We start from the raw sequence: 19860 nt of genomic DNA, 5'->3' as shown, positions 1-19860 counted from the left end.
ATTTGGTTTTATTTTTGAAGTGGATGGCTAACTGCTTTATTGTTTTTGAAGACTGGTCAGTCTTGCAATTCTGAGTGAGAATCTTCAGTATAAATAGTAACTACATCAGACTTCATAACTGAAAATGTGAGCACAGACTAAGTGAAAGATATTTTCCAGTCATTTGATAAGAATCTGAAAGCTGATTCCTTCAGCAAAGAAAAGGTATAAAACGAGGGTGCTGTCTAGTAAAATCAAAGGTGAATCATAAGCTTCTGATGACTGATGCCTAGAAGGCTGGGCAGAAAAAAAGACATTTTGCTTGCCTTCTAAGCATTCACTTGAAGTCATAAATTTCTGTCCTCTTTAGTCCTATCAACTCAGTTACTAAGTGTGCTTTATAGGTAATGAGACATACAAAATACTGTGTGCGATCCTAAATGCTTGACAGAAGCAATACACACTAAAAACATGGCCAGCTGATTAAAAACAAATGAAAAGTCCCTATCCTTATTTAGATTTGCAAAGTAATTCTGTAGTCTGTTTGGTCATGAATAAAACTTACCTCTGCAGAACAGTAAAAATCATTTTATTTTGAGTTTTGTGAAAGTCTGCATTAGTAAAGTACAGATAAAGTAATAACACTCAGCTTCTGTCGAGGGCTTTCTATGTTCTGTGTTTGCATTGTATGCCCAGAAAAGGGCTTTTTGATAGTCCTAAGTACTACATAGGTGGTTAATCATCTAACTTTAGCAAGCAAGGTTCCAAAGAAAACAAAAGCTATCCATTAAATCTTTTATTAATCAAAACAATTAAGAAAAATGTAAAAAAAAAAAAAAAAAGCCAGAATTACACTCAATAAATTGGTCTATTTACAATCCAGAATAATACCTTTATGGAGCATAAATGCTCTAAAGGCCTGCAAATTCTACCTATTCCCTGCACTCAGGAAACCTCTTTAAAGGCTGCATGAACTCAGTCCACACAGGACAAAAGAGAGGAGAAAGCAGGTCTTTGTGTAGGAAGGAGCAGGAAAAAGCAATTGCTGTTTCCTACACAGGAGCTGTAAAGCACAGACATTCCATAGATACTCATAGATTCTTTTAACTACAGCTCACGATTATTTCTTTTTTATGATATTATTACCACTTTGCACAGTATGTTTAAACACAATAAGAATAGCTTTTAAAGGAATGAACCTGGCTGTAACAAATAAGCATCTGTGAAGGTATCATTAGAGTCCCTTCAGATCTGTAAAACAAATCTGAACATCTCTTTCTGAGCAGTATCTGACTACTTTAGATTGCTTTGCATAGATAGTAGCCCATTTTGGTTATCAGTGTTAAAGATCATCAGTTATCTGTCATAGATGTCAGCATACAGATTTCACGGATTCCTTTGCTCTGCATTCGCAGTTACCTGCAGTGTAACGGGGATATAAATGATTCATTCATCCCTTTAGCAGCAGGAGTGTATCTACAGGAACCATACTAGTTAAAACTATTAAACACAACAGAAATCCCAACATATGAAAGAGGACAACTTATAACAGAGACAAAATTTTTTTTAGAAATTAACTCTGCTGTTGAGCTGACAGAAAAGAACCTGCAGCACAGAAAGATGACCATCAGTGCTAATTTGGGTACAGTGCAGGAAAATCAGCACACATACTTTTGCTGTGTGCTTCAGATTCTGTTGTTTATTTCAATCAATTACTTTGTAACTACAATGATGGTTTGTTTGTATTTTTCCTCTCTTTTTCTCACTGCTAGGGAAAACCATGAAAATACATTCTTTTTTCTTCTATAACTCCATAGCATTATAGAGTTACATCCATTAAAAATTCTACATTACCTGGTAGCCTCACTGTGACATTTCTATCTTTTCACGCAGAGTAAGAAGAATTTCAGAAGTCACCAAGGCCTCTCATTAATTTTGTGTTTTTTAGCTGAAAGCAGTATCAGGGATAAGATCAAGAGAAAAAAGAGATTCCTTAAAGCTATCATTACTTCACAAATACTTTCAATCTTCTGTTCTGCTCTTGAGAAGTCAGATGACATTTATACCAACTGGAAATGTCTCTAGGACTTCTGCTCTCATTCACAAAAATAAAGACGATTTACTGCCTTCTCACTAGCATCCCATTTTGTATCCCATCTTACAGAAGGAGATCTCTTCGAAAACTTGGCAGGCATAGTCACCATGCATTACTTGATCACATCATGTCCAGCTGAAATAGAAGCAACAGATTTAGAAAAGGCATTGAATTAAAGTTATTTCTTATCTGTCTTATGTGTTTAGTGTTTAGAAAATAGAAGAAATTCAGAAATCCCTATATAATTGTATTAATTAATACCTGAGTTCTAATACATTATTCAAATTTAATACTAAGATGTTGTAAAGTACAAAAACATTAAATCCCATTTTCAGACAATATGTGCAATTCATAGATTCAACAAATACACTCCAAAAGTAGAAACCTGCTTGCGGTTAAAACTTCATCAGAACTGTCTACACAACCAGCTTAAGTCCTGGAGATAGATTTGTAATGATTCAACTTGTTAAAAAAAAAAAAAGCTTAAAATTCTTATTAAAAATCTCTTGAAATCCTTGTATTTCACCAAGCCTGTACAAGAGATTGTTAACTGAAAAAATTAAAATATGACTTTTAGTTTTCAGCCCATGTAATTAAATATTCTAGATCTACACGCTTCGATAAATGCTATTATAGTAAATTACAACAGTCTGCTACCAAAGAAGCAGCCACATTGGCTCTTTTGAAGTACACAAGAGGACAGGATTAATCTCTGTAAACACTCATGCTTTTACACAACAGGTCATTTGCCTTCAATGACATTTCACATCTGATTGTGCTTTACAATAGAAATTAAGTAATTTCACATGGCTCTTCTTTGACTCAGCTCCGCAGGTGTTTTCTAAGCCATGTACTATAATCTATTGCTTTAAGCAGCTCTCACTCACTTCAGCTTTCAGTTAAAATTGAGTTCTGAAGCCACATTCTGTCTTTACAGTACTCACCAAATCATCAACGTCACCACCTTCATCTGTGGCAGGCAGAGTTTCATTTTTCTTTTCTTTTGGAGTCAAGAACTGAAAATACAACAATACAATACTTATGCTACTGACGAAACTCAGATCCTTAATGTTAAATGAACAGAACATTAATACTAGCATATTGTAATTAAAAATCATGAATCAAATTCATTCTGGTGTCCATCCTCCAAACAAAACAAAGCAAATTTCCAAATACTTGCTTTTAAAGGATTCTGTGGAGTCTGTTTAATGAAATAGACAAATAACATGGTTCTTCAGATCACAAACTTAAGCTGCAGAATGCCATGTAATGCTGCAAATATTAGTTTGTGGTGTCAGAGGAAAGGGGGAAAGTGCATGGAAGAGAAATCCTTTGAAGACTACGTCCAAAGAAACCCCTCTTGAACAGCAAGCACTGCAGAAGTCAGCATCTGAGATTGGAACTGCATACCTCTTCCTACTCATCTGTTATTGTCTGCTGACAACAAGGGGATTCTGGACTAGATGGAAATGTCATCCGTGTGAATACAGCCATTTTTTGTGTTCTTAAAAATGTAACTCAAAGTAATACAACAGGTGACACAAACTGCCAGAGGACAAAAAAAAACCAAACCTTTCCTATTAGTACATATTTAAGTTGACCAACATCTTGTTTAGTAAAGATCTTCAGTATGACATGGTAGCTCTGTGTAGAACTCGGTAAAGTTTCCCATTTAATTCAATGAACATTTTTAACAAATGAACAAAGACAGGAATTTGAAAAAAAAAAACACTCAAACATGCAAGATGGTTAGAATGCTGGTCTTCAAAAATAGAACATTATGTAAAATTCTACTGCAATAGCTGCTCATACCAACTCGCCATATGCCCTCCACATAAAGCATGTCATTCTTAAACAGAGGATAAAGTTAACTTATTCAGATACTGTAGCTACTGAAATCAAACACAGAAACAACATCAGGAGTACAGCCACCTACAAATTATTTTTCTCAACCTAATATAGTAGGAAAAAGTAGCATTTCATTCATAATAGTAGAAAAAATAAAACTATAAGACTATGAGTTTTATTTACAGACTCTAATAATATAGAAATTACTAAACAATTTCTGGATAGAAAATAATATTATTAAACAGGCAATAAATACTTGTTAAGAGTTTAGGTAACTTTTTTTCTGCTAACATCTGATTTCTGAAATTTATGCTTTCCTGAGACTTTCACCTTACACAGCCATGCGGGTCTTGTAAAAAGCCATGGAATAGCTATCAGAGTGCTACCCACCTCCAAGATAATATAATTGCACTGCAGCAAACTTAAATGTTATTTTATTTAAGATGTTCTGATCCTTCTCTGGAGGGACAACAGCATCTTTAAGCAATGGGCAGAACACCAAGAAGTTGCCTGCTGCATTCTCCCACTGTATCAAGAAGCGATTTTATGTTTTAATGTCTGAGGTTACAATTTTAAATCACTGAAAAAGCCACTCCATCAAATTCCCTCTACTAGGTAGAACATCAATAAGTTAATTTTGTAGGAAAGTACCAAATCTAATATCCAATAGGGTAAAAAGCAAATATACTGTGGTTAACATCACTGACAATTGATGCAGGCAGCCTCTGCCTAGCTATCTCGACAGCCAAAGGTCAAACATTTCCTACATTCTGAAGAGCAATGTCCAAGAACAATGTAGAAAACCTACTCCACAGACAGCATTCATGTTTTACCATTTTAACATCAACTTGACTTAGAAATTTTGTAGATGCAAAAAATTAAGGTGACAGGGGCAGAACAAATTAGAATTTCAAGCTGTTGTACACTTGCCTATCTTATTTTGCTAACAACGTTCTCAATCTAGCAGTAACACAAAGCACATATTATAAAACTAAAAGCTAATGATATTGTCAATTCTGAAAGGCTTTTTTGTGCCAGATCAAATTTCCTTTTATGCAGTTAAGAGTTGAATGCTATTTACAAAAGTAGCACATTTTTTAAGTTTTCAAAATTAGCTTTCCAGCACTAAATTAAGTAGAAAAAACTGAAAGCTAAAAAAAAAAGTAAGATGAACTTTTGCAGTAAACTGCAACCTGAAGTTTCCATCAAACTCCAAACGCTCAAAATTATTTTTTCCTAAACCCGTTTGCATTTATGCAAAAGCAACTTACATATAATAGTCGAGCTGAGATCCATTATCTTCCCCAGAGTAAACAGAAAAAGTACTTGACATTCCTGCTCTCGTAGCCTACCATTCTTACATCTAAAACAAGCATTTCTATTAGAGGGGGAAAAAAAGCCACCATAACAAAAACACCAAACCATTAAACTATTTTTCTCAGTGATGGGAAGAAAGAACAGTAGGCATGGATAACCTAGCTCAGCAAAAAAAAAAAAAAAAGAAAAACTTGTACATGTTACCTGTCTAACAAACTGCCATACAAATCTTCCCTCCCCCATCAAGGAGCAATTCAATAAACTTGGAATCTTATATCCAAAACAGTCCTGAAAATGCAACCAGCCAGAGATTTGCACATAAGTGAAAAGGCCTCTGTGTCACACAGGGCCACAAGGACGGCCAATCCCTTGACCACCAAACTTGCAATTATGACCATACGACCTAATGCGGAGCTGAAGACGACTTGTATTGCACTGCTTGCTATTTTAAAAGATCCAGCACAACCCATCAGTGAAAGGTATCACTTTCATTACTGAAAATAAATGTACTTTTTTGTAATCTACTGTAAACTGAAGAAAATGCTGGCCTGGCACACCAAAGGAAAGATGCAGCACTGCTCAACTGGACCAGAGACCAGATTTTGTATCAGCCCCATAAACTCGCAACAAAATTTTAGTCTCCAGAGATCTTATTCCAACACCACAGTTCTTCAGTTGCTTTTGTAAAGAGTCATGCAAACCCTTGACAATGGCAACTCCACAAATCAGGATTCTGGTTTTGGTTCTGGAGAGCGTTATCTAGTGTGCATCTGGGATTGCCAACAGTCTAGTTAGGAGAGAGATGCAACTCATCTATCCTGAAATGCAAGGTTAACTGTCACATTAGAGAACTCTTGCGCTTTCAGCAGCCCAGAGCTGATTCCACACAGTCTTTGTTATTCCCCTAGTTACAGCTGTCACAAGACCTTCAATCAATCACAAAAGAACTTCTTCCCTTATTGCAAAGCCTGGCTGACTGCAGGATGATGGTAAAAAGATAAGTCACTCTTAAGTCAGTCTACAAACGTTTTGCAGCTCCATCTTATTCTGTAATTCTACTCCTTGCTACTCTTCATAATTTCTGCTTCGTCCTTGCACAATGTTTCTTCACTGCCACAAGCTCATAGTTAAGAGAAATGTAAACTCTAAGATCTTCATGGCTAATAGAGATTTCCTTAAGGAATAAAGACTCATTCATAGCTTTATCACATTTTGAATCCCAACAACAGTTTCAGACTAAAAAGTGAAGTTCTCAAGAAATGAATTGTCCTATGAAGTTTCCAAACAAATTCATAGCATTTGGAATTTATAACAACATTTTATATTCTTTAAAACCTCTGCTAGGGAAAAAAAAAGACTGCTCTATAAACTTATGGGTGCTGAGAAACAACCAGTAGGTCCTTCGTGCTCACAAAATAACATTCTGTCATTTATACTTTGTACACAAGCTTAGCTTTTTCTTGGACTCTTAGGAGATTGCTTATATTTTTGTTTTCATGACACTTCTGTGCCTTCTTTACCTTGAGATAAATTGTTACAGATTAAAAAAGCAGTTTCAAAATTACAACCTTTTACCCACAAATTAATTAATCTACAGAGAGTCCACTTCAATCTCTTTCTGGTTATTGCTCACACAGGTCTGGAAGTAACAAAAATCAATGTGGCATCTTGCAGAGAAGCAGCTTTGTTGAAAAGTACTTAGTGATTCTACGTACAGGTTTACCTTGAGGGATCTGTAATACAAAGACCTTTCTTCTAAACTATTTAAAGTTATGGCACTCAGCAGCCTGACACAAGGCTACCTTTACCTTCTTACCCTCTACACATAAATACTATTTTTGACAGCAAATCTGAATTCTGCCCTTTATAATTAACTCCTTTTGTAACTATGATATTCTTCATTCATCCCAGCAAACACTTATTATAGTGCTTTATTTCTGTAGAAAGAGTACATCCAAGTGTTCCGATTTTTTCTGTCTGAAAATCAGTGATATGATCACTGATAATAACATCAGCATAATCTATGATGTCCATCACTCCACAAGACTGGCATGAAGTAGAAATAACTGATATAGCTAATTTTCACTATATATGCAGTGATAACTTTATATTGCTAGTTAGTAAAACCTTTAGTGAAAAAAGGCATGCTGGTTTTTGAACTGGCATGTTAACAATGAGATCACAGTTCTTTTTATGAGGTTCAAATAGTAGCCTTGAATACATAATTTATTGCTGCTAAACTGAGTTCCTGAAATCCCTGTTCTTTGTAGAGGGTGTTTTCAGATAATTATGTCAAATATGCTACTTCTTAAAGACTAATTAAGATATACTGCTGCAGTACACACTAGGGCATTATTTTTGTTCTGGATTGGGGCAATATTAATTCTATGGCAAAAGGACTCTATCATTTCTTACATCCTATTTCATTTATACACTTCATAAGTAATTTTCTGTACAGCAAGGAATCTATACAAATAAATGCTAATTAAAACTATGATACCTTTTCAGCTTCTTCACTAGTCACAGAACTTCCCTCTGCTTCATCTTTAGTGATCAAAGAAATTCTGTCTAAAAAAAAGAAAGATAAAAATATCATAAGAAGGCTTCCCAAAAACACACCAAATTCCAACTTTGGCTTGTATCATCATCATCACCACCAAAAATAAATAAAATTGCTCAAAGGAAAATGTGACTTGTGTGAGTCAAATATGATTTAAAAATAAATTAATGAGAATATTCATAAGCTTGTGGAAGTATCCATTTAGAAAACTGTTAATATTATGACAATCACACTAATGAGACACTGAAATCACAGATGAAATGCTGAAAGTCTACAAGAAATTACACTTTTAGTCATTCATAGCATGCTCTTCAGTCCTTAATAGCCTCAGAAATATTAACTCTTATCATACAAATACTGATGCTGTGGTTCTACAGTATGATTACCAGTGTTGATTCTGCATTTACAGGATGACTGTATCTTTTTGCATCTGCACCACCACTCTATGCAGTGATATTACTCCTCCCCTCTCCTGGCCCCCAAAGAAATCAAAATAAAAATCCAACCACTTCCTCTCAATTACTTGTCCCTGCTAGCTCATCACGTGGCTACATGAAAGCTTGTACCTAAATAGAGGATTTGTGGGTGTGAGAGGAAAGAACTCTATGCTCAGGAAGGTTTCAGCAGCAGCACAATTTTAATGGTACCTTAACATGTCCCAAGAATCACCAACACACTGACTTGCATTCCGCATCTTTTGGTGACTGCTCGTGACAAGGCCTAATGCTACATTTGGTAGAATAGAGGGCACAGATCATGTCAAAAGAAGCAGGGAAAAGAGGACTTCTATGTTTGGTAGCAGCAAGTGAAAAGCTGTTTTGGCTACCCAGTAGGGTCAACCTATTCAGATGGTGCATAGAGCACCATAATTTTATGATCTTCCCAGAAGATAATTAATTTTGTATTAAAATACCATCTTTGTTTGCATTTATTTTTTCTTTTCAGAAACAGTTCAGTTTGTTGAAAATTATGGTTTAAATCAACTAAAAATATTAAAACAGCATCCTAGCGTGGCTTTGGAAGATCCAAGTTTTCTACTTCCAAAGAGTTCTTTTGGTTGTTGCTGGGTTTTTTTGTTTTTTTTTTTTAAATCTTCTGAGAAGTTCCCCTACAATACTACTATATAACTGTCCTTGAGAGTTGTCTTGTGCTGCTGCTTTGGACTACTAAACACATTCCCATCCTGTATTTTTAAACATTTGGGTAAAGCAGTCATTACACAGTATGGAGTCCTCCATTTTGAAAGGCACATACCATTGCATTCTATAACATACATCCTTAAAATAGACAGTTGGGTTCTTAACAGATTTCCCTACTTCTGCTTCCAATTAAAAACAAGAGTATGATGTAAAATGTGTTTTTTTTATAGTCCACTATGTTTCAGACTTGTGAAAACGTTCCTCTATTTATCGCCTGTGTAAATCTGAAGCTCTTCTGGAATTGCATTGCCTTCATCTGCCTGTTTAATCACAGGTAGATGTCATAGTACCACATATTCTGTTCTTCAGGTTCCTTAAATACAAAATTATCAGTGACATAGTTCAATGCTATCCATGCCTTTTCTGAAGCTTAATTTGGAAATATCCTTGTAAGCTGCATGAGTTTTTTCATTTATTTTAAAATTCATCTGAAATTGTACCTTTTTATCCTTACCCTGTAACATTTAATTTGTCTCCTCTTACACAGTTCATATAGAGTTTCAACAAGACCTGGCAAGGCATTATTAAATATTACTGGTTTGAAACTATAAGGGCAAATAATAAAGTTACACAATATGAAAGAGAAGGGTTTTTTTTGGTTTTTTTGTTTGTTTTTTTTTTGTGGTGGTAATGTGTTTATATTTATTTCATGTGGGGTTTTTTTGTTGCTTTTGGTTTTTTCGTTGTTTTTTTTTTTTTTTTTTCTATATTTTACATAGGCTGCAGGAAAGATCTGCATCATAATGCTGTTCAGTATCCCATTGCTAATGCAAGGTTTTTACCTCACATAATGGATAAAAAGTCAAATGGAATCATACCTTGTACCACAATCTCCCAGAAATCAACTAAGGCTTTATCTTCCACCTTTGACTTCAAGGCCTGCAGAAAATCATTAAAGCACTGCACCTTGGATAGCTGAAAGAAATAACAGCAATGATTATAGGGAAATATTAAAGTAGCTGCAAGCTTAATTCTTTATAAAGTCACCTAAAATTGTGAACGTGAAAGTCATTATATATTTTGAGTGCATTAAAGCCAAGAGTTCTAAGGAAAGGTGAACCACAAAAACTGAATTAAAAAAAATTAGACACTTTCTTACAACTATCTTGAAGAAATCCGCAGAATAGCTTATTTTTCTCTTATAAATACCAAGTCACAAGCTTTGCGTTTTTATGTTTAAAAGAATAAAAACAACAGTAAGTAACACCACAGAATTTCTGAGTTCAAAAGCATGTTCTTATTCAATTAACAATAAAGAAAAGCAAAACGGAAACATTTCTAAACTTTCCAACTATATGAGATTCAAATCTATTAAATCTACTTCTCCTAAAGCAATGAACTGCTGTTTTTAATATAGTAACCAGGCCCATCATGTCTTCAGTTTAGAAGCGTTCACTTGTTACAATTACCTTCGTAGCCTCCCCTCTGAAAGCTCTAATACAATTGATCGCTTTCATGTAGTATTGTGAGCTTCTGTTTTCCAGAAACTGATCAATGCGGTTTATCAGCTGCTGACTCACTGAAAGACAAGAAGAAATAAATAAGCAAACCAAAGAATCCATATTTTCAAGGAAAAAAGAAATCCTTTAGATCTGTCTCTCTATTCCACCTTGACAAGCATCAAAAGAGTTAATCATACCCACATTGCCTTAAATCACTCAATTTGATAACTGAGTGTGTAAGTTACTGTCAGTTACTTCAGTCTATTTGAAAGAGGTAGGTATGCTATGAAGACACTCAAGCATGGCCAAGGCAAAGCCTGAACCTGGAAGCCATGAAAAAAAACACTGGCCTAATTTTTTTTTTTTGATCGAAAACATAGTTAGAATATTCAGGATTTAAAGCTGAGGTATTCTACAACTCTACAAAGGACAGCCTACGAACACCCTTAGAAATATACACATTTTCCAATTAAATTCACAGTTAAATTCACAGTGATTGTGTAACATTGTCAACACACAGTGATTGTGTGTTGTCAAAACAATAGGAGTAGGGTGATTGCAGTTCAGAGACCACCTTGTTATTGACATTACAGTGAATATTGTCTCTGCAGTGGGTAGCTTGATGATTTTTCAAGGTCGGTACTGCTTGTGATCATGGAGACAAATATTATGAACTGGTTTTGCCTAACAGAAAAAAAAAGCAGAGGCAAACAATAAGACTTTTGCTTTATCCTAAATACTGAATGGCTTCTAAAAGGTAGGTAGCTATAAAGCACTGCAAATACAACAACTGAAAACATCAAGATGTGCTCTGCAAACCCATATAAATTATCTTGGATTTTAGTCCTTTACTTTGTGTTTAATTACAGGTAAGAAACTGCTCAATTTCGCTTTCTCTCAGACACCCAAGCACGGAAAAATATGCCCTTGCAGCTATTTCAGCTGTGGAAACATCACTGAAAATCGTCTGCTGCAATGAGGGGAAAAAAAACAGGAAAGACAAGGATAAATACACACTCACAGAAGACGACATCATGTAAATACTGCTTCCATTCTGCTTACAATCAGCATGACTACTAGTTGTTATATCTACTTTCTGTAACATGCTTAACTGAACTAATCTGAACAGAATGAAACAGGAAGTGTTTGATACTCTCCCACCAGCATTTGACTCCAGTGGGTTTCAGCAAAAGAAGGTGAAGAGTGGTCCTGTGCAACAGCAGCTAGCATACCAGGAAGTATGCTAGTGCCACTGCCCCAGAGGTGATCAGCTCACTGATTTATATTACTGGTAGCTGACAAACTGAATTGAAGTCTCACTAAAGCTCCTCAAGTTAAGTCAGTCCATTTTTTTTCCATGGTTAATGATTTTCTCATTAAATGTTCTAATTTCTTACGAATTGAATTAATAAAAGCAAGTCCTGCTGGTATTTTCAATGGTGGCGGTGTTTTGTTTTTGTTGTGTGTTTTTTTTTTTTTTTTTAAACATTGTCTTTTCATTGATGTGTTAAATTAAAACCCCAGGCAGTACAAGGGTGCAATAAAAGTCTTCATTGTCAGAATGACTCTAGCACACTGCTTGAAATTATCACATACTGTATTTCCTTTTCTTTTTTTTCTTTTTTTTTTTTATTAAAGAAAAACCTTTTCCACTTGATTGCCCTAGCAGGCATCAACATCATTTTTTCTTGTTAATGACTGCAAATTCACTCTTTCTGAAATTTGTTTCCAAATCTGAAACAAATAAAGCTTCACACTGTTTTAAAAGGCAAGAAAATATTACAATTATACAGAAAACAAGTTACATGCAACAACATATGAAGTCAAGATTCTTTTCATGTCTTGAAATAGCTTGGCTAAAATTGAGTCTGTCCATTGGGTCTCCATTAAATGACAGATCAATGATTGAAGAATCTAAAATAGATAAAATGTCTTTGGTCCCCTGAAGTAATTTGATAGTCTAATCAGAACACAGACAATACTGAGACAGCAAAAAAGGATTTTAACTGGAAGTACAATCCACAAAAAGTGGACTTCGTACACTTTGTAGGTCTTTGCAATCTTTTGACTTATTCAGTGGCAGTGATAATGTGTTGTATTAATGGACAGTGCTTAAAGCAAGAGTCACAGACAAATCAGTTCAACTACCTGACAATGATTTTAAACTGTTGTTCTGCAAGAATGATCTTTTTGTAACTGACAAGAAGGAGCAGAGAATTTTTTCTTTCTTTCCTATCCATCATCTGCCTTGTCATGAATGTGAATATTTGATTTTGAGTGCTATAAAAGGAGATCTGTCCAGGTTTGCAAAAGCACATGTACTGCAAGAAGACACAGCTCATTTGTGTATAGTAGTCCCAGTCAAATCTGAAGTTCTGAAGAGCAGGTCCTAGTGATGTGAACTGATAGTCCATTCAAAACACTACCATGTAATAGTCACCTTCTCCTCTCACAGCCCTCTACATCTCCCTCCCACATCTAAGGAAATGAACTAATGAATTTCCATATTTGGCCCATGCTGAGAATTCCAACACTCCTAATCAACATCTCATTCTACAGATCATCCCAAGAAATGCTGATCTTCTGTTTCCTGCTACTGTATCTGATTGGCTATGCAACAAATAGAGCAATTATAGACTGGAGAACTACAAGTAAAAATGTTTCAATAGAAGATCCTACCCCACTGGCACTGAGGTACATTTCCTACTCTAAAATACATTCATCAGTGCTGCCACTTCTTGTGAAATGTGTCATGAACAATTACATTCACTTGTTATCTCTGAATAGTTACAGAATTGTAGTTATATTTTCCTGTTTGTTCAGTTCAGTCCTTGATCTTGATTACTAAGCCAAACAGATGACAGTTTAATAATAGTTGAGATTGTCTCATAGTCCAAGTTCAATTCCTTGTACATAATTTTTTTCTCTAAAAAAATATTAAAAATACAGCCCCTTCTATGCTAATAATAGGATTCATTTGTGCAATCTTCTGACTTATCCAGTGGCAGTGATAATGAATTGTACCAATGGACAGTGCTTAAAGCAAGAGTCACAGACAAATCAGTTCAACTACCAATGGATTTTAAATTGTTGTTCTGCAAGGAAGATTTTTTCGTAACTGACAAGAAGGAGCAGATTCTGAACACTGCCCTATTTTTAAGGATTTCTTGACTGGATAAAGGAAGTAAGAATTTTATCAAGAATTACTAAAATACTCTGATGTGCTATGAGCTGTTGCTCAGTTTTGAAATGTTCTCTCCAAATGTCCATTAACAGTGGGTATGGCTGAGAACTATTTAAGACTAGATGTCTGAAGGAATTCTAGTTCAAATCCCACTCAAGTCAGAATCACGGAGAACCAGGTGGTTTAATGCTCTAAGCACTTCAGTATCAAGAAGTTCCAAACACAGAGAGGCTCCAAATTCTCTGGGCCAGTCTTCCTATGTTTGATTACCATCACTGATTTTTTTCCCCCATAATATCTAATTCAGAATTCTGTTTGTTGTGTCTGACCCAATCACTGTGCTCTTCAAAAGAGTCTGGCTTTATCCTTTCTGTGAAGTAGAGACACAGAAAACTTCAAAGTGATTTTTTTATATTCAATTATTTGGTTTGCAAATATTATTCTAATGATTGAATCATTTTCACCAAACCTGTCATTGCATTTGGCCTACGAAGCAAGAGTAGCAATACTTTCCAATATACGCAAAGATAGCCAGTAAGATAAAAAAACAGGCAAGCAGCAAATATATGCGCCTATAAAAAGTGAAAATAAATACTAGCTTTAAAAAATTATATACGTATCTCTCTAGATAACTTCACATTTCTAGAGAAAATCTGGCAATAAAATACCCATTTTGTCACAACTTGTACATTTTCACTGCATATCTGTCATACACAATTCTTTTATGCACACGAAGCATCCACTGCAAAACAGTCTTGTTAGACATTTTACTCATGTGATCTATATGCCATGGTAAAAGTGAGTCACCTCAAGCAAGACAGAAAATTTACTGAAATCTACGCATGCAATTATTGACTCACTTAACCTTATTCTTCCAGAAATGCCTAAGAGTAAAGATATTGATAAATATAAGCACAAAAACTGGGAGTTCAATGCAGTTTGTCTTTGAACATTTTTTCTAATGCCCACAAACCATATAGCTATCGTTGCAGACTTCTCTCTTCACAGACAACCAGTAAAAGTTTAAAAAAGCTTATTTCAAATACAGGACTTCAGACACCACGTTCTCAGAAAAGAGCCCTGCAGGATGCAATGAAATCTGGCAAACAACTTCCACAGAAAACTCACAAAGTAATAAATAAATAAATAAATAAATATGTACGCTCACACTATTTTTATTTTTATTTTTTACCACCTCCCATTAAGCTTTCCTACCTTATACAGAACTGCATGCAAGTTCTATACTCTAAATTGGACATTATCTACTCCCTAGAAACACAGACATGAATGGAAATCCTTAAACAGTTGCACATGATGTAATGGTGGTTGTGTGACTACTCCTCTGGCATAAGAAGATGGCAAACAGCCACTGCATTTAAGCCTTCTCTGCAGCCACAGCACTGAAGAAGCTCACTGTATAGCCTTGGGAATAAAGATTAGATTCTACTTAGGGTAACTAATCTATTTTATTTGCATTCATTGACAAAAATGTCAGAAGCTGTTATGAGAAGACTGCTCTTTGTGATGACTGTGCACTTGTAACCTGTTCAAAACGAGACCTGCATAAACTGACATCTCTGCAGCAATGAATGCAAACAAGAAAGTAAACGTGTCTGGAGAGGAAACATAATATTAGTTATAAGAACAATAAACAACCTGCAAGTTGGTACCCTCACACACAGCTGATCATGTGAACTGTAAGCACATTCCTACTGTAATAAACTGCACAGATGTCAATTAAAAATGAAATCAATTACTATTTCAGGGTTTGAGCTGCCAGTCTCAGAAAACCTATCCCTAAGCCCTTGCCAATCTGAACCTCTTAGTTTTTGGTTTTTTTTTTAATAGAACATATTTACATATTAGCAAGTCAGTTCTTCCTAGGAGCAAATATATCATCAGCTCTGTCTGCTGTGGAACTTAGTATGCAGACAGACACTACAAGTGCTCAAGGCCCTGGGAAACCTGATCAAGTAGGTGGCATCCCTGCCCAAGGCAGGGGGTTGGAACTGGTTGGTTTTTGAGATCCCTTCCCACCCAAGCCATCCTATGATTTTGTGATTCTAAGCTGCACACAAGGCTTCTGCAAACAGCAAAAATCCCAGTCACCAAATCCCAAAAAAGCCACTGCTAGATGCATTAATACTTTCGTCTTTGTTGATTAATACACCTCCAGGACTTGCAACAGTTCATTATTATTATTTACTTTATCCCTCTTGCCATACGTTAGTTTAGATAACTCTTTTACTTTGCTAAGAGACTTGCTGTGGACTGGAAAGGATGTTTGTAGTAACTCACAGCTTAATTATAAACTGTCACTCTTTAACAGCAACACTAGCCCACCTCCAAGCAAACAGCTGAAGAGGAAGGAATTGCTACCTTTTTTCCAAGTGAGAATGTAGGCTCTGTTCAGTTTGGAATTCTGCACTTCATCTTTTTATATCATACAGGAGAAAGACGGGATACAACCTAGTAGTTCTCTTGTCTGCATTCTGACACAAAATGTTACTAATTTTTTTGAATAAACTACTAGAACCCCTGCAAAGACATTTTATGTGTTCTAGCAGGGCCAGAAAAAAGTTCTCATTAAATGCTATATAAAACTGTTTTTAAGAAAAACCCTTACAATTACTGTATAGTTTTAATACAGAATTTACTACTTACACAATGAGAATGCAATAAAGCAAACCATTTTAAGCATGCCTGTAATGTTTTATGTATTGAACTACCTACAAGGCTCTAAAGCAGAAAAATGACTATGCAAACAGGAAAAATAATATGCAGAGCATGTTTTGATTTAGAATGGCTTCTCTCATTCCTTTACATGGGTGACTGCACTACACTGTCTAGCTACACCTTATAATTACAGAGGAGATCATACATAAGAGCAGATTGTTCAAAGTTTCAGAAGCCATCCTGGCATGTTATCTCTACAACAGCTAACAAGTGGACGTATTTAAGCACTCTTCACTTAAATGATCTTCAAGGGTAAACACTATACTTATTCCTGCTTTAAAGCCTTCCTTCATGATAAAACTAATTACCGTAACAAAGTAGTCAATCGTTTCACAGTTTCAGCATTGTAGCATCTTGTACAATGTTTTTTACTGCATCTTAATATATCTGAGACTTGAGAACACAATTCAACATTTTTTCAGTGAACAAAACTTGTTCTGTATCTAATACAAAATGCACATAAGTAACTGGCTAGCTGTCCTATAGTTCTAGAAATTCTGAAGAGAAATTCTGAAGAGAAATAGCCATGTAGGCTTCAATAGACTATCAGAAATCAATACACTACCTAACACTTCTAAAATCATACCCAAAAACTTAAACCTAGCTGAAATAGCCAGCATTTCTCATGGAAAAATGCTTGAAAACGTTCCTTTGGGAAAAAAACAGAAACAAAAACCCACACTACATTAGTGGCTACCAGGTAGGTGAAGCTTACCTTGCCACAGCCTTCAAATCACCATTCAAGAGTATGTAGGACCCCGTTCATCTTGTGCAATCTTTTTAAGTTGCCTTTACATTATATATACAATAACTACTTGGCATTATAAGACTTAGAGCATACCAAACCAATGAGACAGTAACTGACCTGTGCTCTGTGTTTTATTCCTTGCCTCTCCATCAAAACCCTGTCTTTTTTTTTGTGCTGAGTGCTGACCTAATTCAGCACACTCAGAACCTGCTCACACCTTTTGAGGTGCTTGCTGATTATTACAATTCAACTTCACTAAATTTACCCATTTATTTATTTTTAGCTTTCTTTTGCTCACAACAAGCAGTAAGAAATTATCTTTCCTTATAAATATTCAGATTTCAGGCATTCAATTCTTATTTCTTCATAAAACAAAGTATACATGCAACAGAAGACAGGTTTCTCATACAGTGCCCATCCAATAAGCCTCTACTTCAAGCTAGAAAGATCACATAAAGCTGGACAAGAAGCTGATAAACAGCTTGAAGATGAAAGCCAGTGCCAAGAGATCTTCTGTTAGAAAACACAGAAGCTGTTACTCATACCTCAATGTCACTGTCTAGTGCCATCTTACACAAACCAGGGTGTCTGAGACAAGCCAAACCCATCTTTGCTTTATGACATTGGAAACTAGGCAGTGTACTACTACAAAGCATCTCACAACACACAAGAAACTGTGTTTAGGAAAATAGATCACGTTCACTGAGCCCTGAAGATGCTGGTAAATATAATTAAGATGAATAAAGTTCACTTACCATCTTTGAAGTCAGCATTTTTCTGCCTCACCAGAATTCGGAAGTCTTCTGCTGGGTTAACACTGCCAACCTACAAAAGATACAAAAATGAGAGAATTGTCTGCCAAGATCCATCTCTCTTCCTGGGAGGCAACAGAAATCTTTACATTTCTATTTATTTTAATATGGAAACAGATCTGGTACTCTTCTTCACATGCAGACGCTGAAAACTTGAATTTTATAGTGTGTTAATGTAGAGTAGTCCTAGCAAAGGTTAGTCATGGCAAGTGCAAGATGAATTTACACTTACTACACTGCATTCTTATAAGCCAACTATATTCTCGGGGGTTTAAAGGTCAGAAGCATAGTAGTTCAAGCTATCTGCTAGTTCAGCTTTGAGACCTTCTGCAGCACAGACCTCTCACAAATCTTGACAGACACTTAATGAGGAATGGGAGCTCCCAAGCATGAGGATACAGAATCATTGACTTGCCAAAGCCAATAGGAAGTTCAAAATTAAAAGCTCATGCTCAGTTCATCCACTCCTTCTGGAGCAGTCTGACATCTTAAAGATGAAGCTCTACATTTGCATACAAGTGCAGAAACCTTACAAAGGAAATAAAACCAGGTCAGATATCAAAGTTTACTGAAAAGTGCATCCAATAACCTTAGAATGAAAATTCACAGTATTTACTGTGTCCTTTCAGAAACCAAAACTTTTCTAATTTTATTTCAAATATTTATGTTTTGCTGTCATTGTAGCTCTTTCAGTAAACTTACCTGCTCTCCCAGTGTTTCTTTTAAATCAGGCAGTGCCATTTTTTAACTAATAGCAGAAACTGATTATTAAGAGTACAGAATATTGGGCACAGCTCTACACCTTTCTTAAAATGCAATCATTCCTTCCGAAAATTAACTTAAGAGGGCAGCACATTTGAAAACAAGTTATCTTCATTAATATTAGATCACTTATCCTATGAAATAAAAATCTAATAAAGTTATGATACAGTCTTTACCTACCCATTTATATGACATTTGAAATTAAGATAGAAACCTAGCTTTAACATTAAGATGAAGATAAATGTATTACTTTGGTATTGCAGCCAATGAAGAGAGCAATCTCTCAAATCAAGACCTCTGATTAAGTACACAGAAGTAACTTTTATGTGGCATAGTGTATGAAAGAAGAATAAAACTCCACTACTGAACCCCAGCTATGTGATACTGCTTTCTTCATCCACAGGCTTGCCTTGTATAGTTCTAAGCTTTGAGGGAGAATTTCGCCCCAAAATATCCAAGGTTGATGGCAACCCATCCTAATATTGATCTTAAGGCAGAGAAGGTTTGCTTTACAATATTTAGCAGAGTCAAATCTACAAGCAAAAAAAATTCAGTCATGTCTATTTCAGCTAGAATTCCACGCTTTATCAGAAATTCTGTATGCTGACTACAATACACTTAGAAAAATTGATGTTCCCTTTTGATAAAAAGAGTTTTAAACTTTACTTACAGAGGTGACATTGCCTTCAGCAAGTTTCATGATACTAAAGCTATCTTCCTCGTCTTCAATTTTTCTTCTCTTAGCATTGGGTCCATCTTCACTGCAGCAAATGAAGAGGACAAAAATGAACAAACAGTAAATCAAAGTAAATCTTCCTGCCTGCTGGGCTCCCCTCACTAAATTAGCAAAAATTACACTGAAGACTGGAGAAAATCTTCATTATACAACTGTTCCCAAATTAACAGTAAACAACACTTCATTTTTCATCGTCTTCACAAAGAAGACAGTAAAAACAGAAATCATCCAGGTTATGCATGCACCTCTTTTGCACACTTCAGAATACAGGCTTTCTCCTGTTATTTTATTTGGAAGCTATATATTGAGTTAACTTTGCTATTTACTGCATACTGTAAGTCAATAAATTACATATTACATGATATTTGGTGTTCTCACCAGCTGCCTTTTAAATTTTCTTTGCAAATTCATCCTTAACATTTAAGCAGGAAATCCATTTACT

The 19860-nt window shown here is 35.4% G+C and overlaps 1 protein-coding gene across 2 annotated transcripts in view; it reads right to left on the bottom strand.

Moving 5' to 3' along the window:
• Nucleotides 1-534: 534 nt before the first annotated feature.
• Nucleotides 535-19860, bottom strand: part of XRCC5 (X-ray repair cross complementing 5) — a 44227-nt gene continuing 24901 nt past the window's right edge. For both annotated transcript variants that reach the window (XM_031590578.2, XM_090143744.1), the window contains 7 exons: nucleotides 19353-19443; nucleotides 17864-17933; nucleotides 10408-10517; nucleotides 9817-9913; nucleotides 7740-7807; nucleotides 3019-3090; nucleotides 535-2209 (listed from right to left, as the gene is read on the bottom strand). In XM_031590578.2, the coding sequence (XP_031446438.2) occupies nucleotides 2195-2209; nucleotides 3019-3090; nucleotides 7740-7807; nucleotides 9817-9913; nucleotides 10408-10517; nucleotides 17864-17933; nucleotides 19353-19443 (523 nt within the window). In that variant the 3' untranslated portion in view covers nucleotides 535-2194. The remainder of the gene's footprint in view (nucleotides 2210-3018; nucleotides 3091-7739; nucleotides 7808-9816; nucleotides 9914-10407; nucleotides 10518-17863; nucleotides 17934-19352; nucleotides 19444-19860) is intronic.

Source organism: Phasianus colchicus, chromosome 7 (assembly GCF_987193195.1).
Source record: "Phasianus colchicus chromosome 7, bPhaCol1.hap1.1, whole genome shotgun sequence".
Lineage (NCBI taxonomy): Eukaryota > Metazoa > Chordata > Aves > Galliformes > Phasianidae > Phasianus > Phasianus colchicus.
This window is presented reverse-complemented; position numbering and strand designations above follow the sequence as displayed.